Below are 6000 nucleotides of genomic sequence, written 5' to 3'. Positions count from 1 at the left end.
TGACAACTGCAAATCTTCTTTTTCCTCACTTGAAGAAAGAAAGTGGTTTGGGTGTGTACACCCCTGATTGCCATACCTATTTCCTATGGTAGCAATTTGGTTTGTTAGTGTTTTCTTTTCTGCCTTCCAGTAAGCCAATGCCTACTATTCATTTTAGTGTGGTATAGGTACATCAACCCTTGTAATCCATCATAACCTTTCAATTGTAATCATTGAACTCAAAAGCAGGATTGATGATTCTCCCAGTTTGTTTTTCTCTCCACCCGCATGCGCACGTTCGAAGAAAATAAATGGGTGAAAAACGCGCTCTGGTTTATTGGCATTTCTTTAAACCAATCACAATCGTCTTGGGCGGGGCTAAGCTCCGGACGGAGCCACGGTGCCTCTGCAAAATAGTCTCAGGAAGGAACTTGTTTTGGTGGAACATGTGTATGTTCAAAAGTAGTTTTAGTCGTGCAACAGAAAACTCAGATTGGACAGATAGTCTAGCTAGCTGTCTGGATTTACCCTGCAGAGATCTGAGGAGCAGTTAACCATAGTCCTCACAAATCCACCAGAGGTTAGAACGCCAACACAAAGACAGAGGAAGGGGACGGACATCCGGCCGAAAAGAGGGACATCCGGTCGAATTTCCGGCGGCAACGGAGCAATCTAGGAAGTGGAACGTCGTGGATTCAAAGGTACCTAGATAACACATGAAGTAAACCTATTAATACTTCTTTGTTTTTTCCCTTCTTTTCTCCTGGGCTCTGTTTACCTCTAGCATATGAAAGCATTGTTCCTACCACAGTGATCATAACGCCATGTGGTGAATATAGGTACATGGTTAGTATCGTACACTGGACTTAGCCATGGCTTTGTGTTGCATCATCCCTGTGACACCAGACAACATGGTGGTAATGATGCTACGTTTCCAGCAGCAGGATTCAGGGGCTAACGTCTGACTCCAGAGCAGCTGAGCCATAATAACACATGACACACGTCGGCCATTAGTGAGGATTCTCCTTGTGGTTGCCACGCTTGCTTTTAATTTGCCTAGGCTGTAATCTCCATCTACTCTGAGTGTTTTCATCCACTAAACAACTTCCAACAGCTTGAGCCTAATCAAAGAGTTTCTCTCTCGTCTTTGTCTCTGGATAAGGAAATTCAATTAGCTTAATTGGCCTGGATATTATGCTCTGTAATGTGATGTAAGCATCAGTGTCGACAAACTTCACAGGGCACTTTGGAAGCACCTCGCTAATGAGAGCAATAACTTTAATCCAAATGTTTTACTTCGACATTCCACGTGATTGTAAATTGAAATCCAGGTAATTAGTTGAAACAACCTCTGAGGTGAGAGCGGGCTTCTTAAAAGCTGCTGATGGCAATGTAAGCAGCGTTTGTTTTTTTTTGTCTTGTTCCATGTTTGACACATGACAGCACCAAAATAGAAAAATCCACTTTTTGTCCTCCGACAAGATGAAAGCCCGTTGTGTTTTTATAGCTGAACAAAGGGTTGGTTTGAAAAATGAATCTCATTTGAATGGGAAATTTAAACCATGCAACCAAGGCTCTTATTTCTGAGCTCCCTATCATGGGGACAAAAGGGGCATTTTACAAGCAGCAGAGACAACAAACTGAGGAAATGATTGCACTTTAAATCAATCATATATCATAGGCTGCACCATGCTCTGCTGGTTCGGGTAATGGACAGGAAACGGGCTCTCTCTGTCTCCGGGTTTGGATCTAGCGCTGTGCCCTTGAGCTGAATACTTAACCTTAGTTGTTTCAGCAAACACTTGATTTCTAAATGGATATACAAAGTATGAAGGTCTAAACTTTCTTCAGATATAAATCACAGCCTGACAACTATTGAAACGACACTCAAAGAAAAGACACCACACTCACTGGTAACACAATAAAACTGTATTACATTTGTGCTTAAAATTATTACAATTACAGTATTTACAAGCGTTGTCCTAAAAATAAACATCTCATGCTGGATGACACATAAAAAGAAATCATTGTACAGTAGCAAGCCAAAATGAATATTTTTTATATGTACACCCACAATTTACAAATGAAAGAATGTTTGTTTTTTTCTCCAGCTACGAAATGGTGCTGAGCACTGTTGCACACGCTCAGATGCTGACAGTTAATACCGGATGGAATTCCTCTGCAGCCAGGGAGCCGCTGGGACCAAGATGGCCGCCCTGCTGCAGAGAGCAGTTCACTGAACCCAAAGCTGTGTGGGAAATGACACAGCTACCTTCAACATACGCCAAACAGAGACTGAGAAATCATCATCAGCATGTCAAACAATGCCAAATGTTGGACAACAGGTAATGCTTATCAAATAAATAGTGTACAAAAAGTAACCAACCCCCACCACCCCGGACCAATCTGTACACCCCCACAACAAACCGCCTCCACCAGCATGTCCCCACGTTTCCCTTTGAGCAGTGTGAAAGCAAGGTTTTCATAAATAGAAAGACTGTTTCCAGCAAAAAATACACAGCCCTCCTTCAGAACAGAAGCTGGAGTCAAAACGGCTGCCCAAACCTTGCTGAATGTAGCCCTGACACAATGCATCTCAGGAATGGAACGGTGCCTCTGGTCCCACCCCCCCATGAAAGATAGCGTGGCACAGCCACGTGTTTGTCCACAGGCATTACATCTGCTCCATCATGTTTAAAGCTGCTGCATCTGTTTTTGGACCACTTGGGGGCAGTAGAGCAAGCTGAGAGCATAACATCTTAAAAAATACTGTAGTCCTTCTAACGTTGTTGCCAAACCTGTTTGTTGCCTATTTACACATCCAGCAGACACAGAGCAACATCATCAGGATGAATGGAAGTCATTCACTGTTCACTGTTCAAGCTCTGTTTTGGTCTCCGGTATTACTGTGAGAACATCCGGCTCTGCTGCTGAATGCTTCTCTGAGCCAACTAGCTGCTAACTTTGACTGCTGTTTGGTGCAAGTGAAAGAGTGATGGTGATTAGCTTCAGAGTGAGTAGTGAGAGTCATAGTGAGAGAAACAAAGTGTCTCCCCTGTTCTTTCTGACCATGGTGGGAAATCTGTAACAGGAAAAGTGAACCCTCTCCTTGATTTCACGTTGTTTATGGAGAAGGAGAACCAGGAAATGAGTCGGGGGGAAATGCAGCACTACCAAGCCAAAGCCGAGCAAATTGCGTTGCCGCGATGTGTAGTTACACTTTTGGAGAGGTGCACGTCAGGCTACGGCGTAGGGTCAGGTAGCCACGGCGTGACTCGAGTCTGTTCGGTGTGTTCCGTGCCGTCGTCAGCCGCCGGAGCCGTCGGCCTTCATTTCGGCCGATTTGACATGTTGAATCGGTGGGTGGGCAGTCGGACTCAATGACCAATCTGATTGGTGGAGTGCTAGCCCGGAAATAACGAGCGGGATGAGTGACGAACGGCTCTCAAAATCTGACAAATCTTTTAAACTGACCTGTGTTGATCTGCAATGAAGACAGATTCAGCAACACGGCCTGTTTCTCTCTTCAAATGTTTTCAGAAACACGTTTCGGTGAACTATCTACGTAATTTACGAGCTCGTAGTCCGAACGAGCCGCCATGATGGTCGGGGAGAAGCCAGACCCACGTGACGCGGTCGTCCAATCAGCTGCCGGTTTTCATTTTTTGGGCAACAATACAGATTAGCGCTGCCCGCCGTTATGGAGACGTATTACATCTTACGCACGCGCAGAACGTACGCTCAAGTTGGCGTGGCTTCGGTGTGTTCCGAGGTACTTTTTTTGACCAACTCGGGGAGGCAGTCAGTCCGACTCCCTTTTCTGCTTACGGTCGGCCGTCGGGTTGGTGTGACAGAGCCTTAAGAGAGTTAGTCTTGCATTGCCAGACCTTCCTCCACAGCACTGTGGAGGAAGGTCTGGCTAGTCCACACAGCATTGCTGGATGGGAGAAAAACGTGCTCTGGTTTATTGGCATTTCTTTAAACCAATCACAATCGTCTTGGGCGGCGCTAAGCGCTGGACAGAGCCACGGTGCCTCTGCTAAATAGTCTCAGGAAGGAACTTGATTTGGTGGAACATGTGTTCGTTCAAAGGTTGTTTTAGTCGTGCAACAGAAAACTCAGATTGGACAGATAGTCTAGCTAGCTGTCTGGATTTACCCTGCAGAGATCTGAGGAGCAGTTAACCATAGGGACGGACATCCGGCTAAAAAATAGTGACCTCTGGCAGTTTCCTGCGGCACTGGAGCAATCCCGGAAGTGGAACTTTGTGGATATAGACTATTCTAAAAGTAACCAAACTGCAACCTTCCGCATCTTTAACAACGCGTTAAAAACCACAATTGTTAGTTCTCGGGTTTAGACACGAGGATGGAAAACGCTCCTGTGGGAGGAATAAACAAGCGATATCATTGTATAGTTTGGAGGACTGGTCCCCTCAAAAGCGGACTCCTTTGACCAGGAAAGGTCTTTTCATTGATAGGCCAATCACACACATTTACTTTGTGCTACCAGAAAAGTAGTCCTATGTAACACTAGTCTTCAAGGGTCAACTGCTTCTAGTGACATAGTGTTCTCAAATATATTCATCTAGTGACTGTGTGAGAGATTCCATCCATCCAGAGAAACGCACTGATTATGTCACAAAGTCTACATTTTAGAGTTTGTGAAATAATAAAGCTGTGTGATCTGGAAGCATGTTGCTACTCCAGTGATTAAGTTTGGAATCTGAAGGTTCTGAAAGGACGATATGGACCACGCACGCACGCACGCACGCACGCACGGCAACAAATAAATCATCAGTTTACATTCACTGTGTTTTAAATCTATCATACAGTACAGAGGTCTTTTCTCTAAAACATTGATTGGCAATACCTCAGTGTATTTTAGATTCAAGTAGTAGGTTGTCTGTCCTTGTCAGATAAGATGAGACAAGACTGCTTTTGGGTGGGTTCATTTTCTTTTTGTTTCCAACAGGCAGGATCAGCTGTTGGTTAGAATTCTCTGAGGTGGCTGGTGGTTGGCCAGGAGGAAAGAGGCAGCATCCGTCATAAACACAGAAATGGCCAAACTGTTTGTTTTCATTTGTGTAGTTTGTTGTAGGCTTCCAGGGCCTTTCCCTGCCACGTTGGTGTCTGTATGGCTATTCTGTACAGCAGAGTGTGCCCCCCCCCTCCCGCCCTCCCAGGGAAGCTGAGTTATGTACATGATGGGGCCAGGAGCTGGACAGGAGCAATCTCTCCTTCAGTCTCTCTTTCTCCCACTCCTACTCCTCCTCTTCCTCCTCCTCCTCTTCCTCCTCTTCCTCCTCCTCGTCTAGCGGGGGTCAGCGGACCTGGGGGGCGTAGCCCTCCTTCATCAGCCCCTCCTCGTAGTCCGTCTGGCACAGGATCATGTTGTTCTTCAGGAAAAACTTGTCTCCCACACAAAACCTGCGCCACACAAAGAGAGAGAGAGAGAGAGAGGGAGAGAAAGCTTTACATAAGCATCAAAGCAAGCATCTCATCATTAGCACTGAGCTTTAGGCTAGCAGGCCTAGCCAGCTGCAGCTAGCTTCCTGACTACAGTGCAAAATCTCTACTTTAGCAACACCTAACCAACACCCCCCCCCCCTTCCCCCCTTCCCCCCTTCACTTGCAGCGCTGCAGTGTGCCTGCAAGGTTCTCCTCTAGGAAGCAGTCAACTCAGTTACAAGGGGGGAATGCAGGGCTTGGGAGTTGGGTCTTTCCACCTGCAACTCTTCCAGAAACCCCCACCGATCTCGGCAGAGGCCCGTCCTGCTCCAGCCAGGGGGGTGCACAGTTACGCTTGACCTTTCAGCACAGTGCCAAGTGGAGATTATGTTGAGCGCGCAGGAGCTGTAACTCTCTCTGTTCTGTCCCGAGGGCTGCTTATCTCCCTCAGTGTGCAGGTTAGACAAGGTCGGCAAGCAGCGGTGCCAGTGTTTACCTGGGGGGGGGGGGTCGCCTTCGTTTGACTTCCTTGGATGTTAAGATTGCTGAGTTGAGTGCTGGGACGGAGCCC

General features: G+C 46.5%; 1 protein-coding gene across 4 annotated transcripts in view; it reads right to left on the bottom strand.

Annotated features, from left to right (window-relative positions):
• Nucleotides 1–1890: 1890 nt before the first annotated feature.
• lmo3 (LIM domain only 3) overlaps nucleotides 1891–6000 on the bottom strand; it is a 47888-nt gene continuing 43778 nt past the window's right edge. For all 4 annotated transcript variants that reach the window (XM_078243173.1, XM_078243170.1, XM_078243171.1 and 1 more), the window contains one exon: nucleotides 1891–5408. In XM_078243173.1, the coding sequence (XP_078099299.1) occupies nucleotides 5303–5408 (106 nt within the window). In that variant the 3' untranslated portion in view covers nucleotides 1891–5302. The remainder of the gene's footprint in view (nucleotides 5409–6000) is intronic.

Source organism: Sander vitreus, chromosome 23 (genome assembly GCF_031162955.1).
Source record: "Sander vitreus isolate 19-12246 chromosome 23, sanVit1, whole genome shotgun sequence".
NCBI lineage: Eukaryota > Metazoa > Chordata > Actinopteri > Perciformes > Percidae > Sander > Sander vitreus.
Note: the sequence above shows the minus strand (reverse complement) of the source record. Positions and strands in the feature narration are given on the sequence as shown.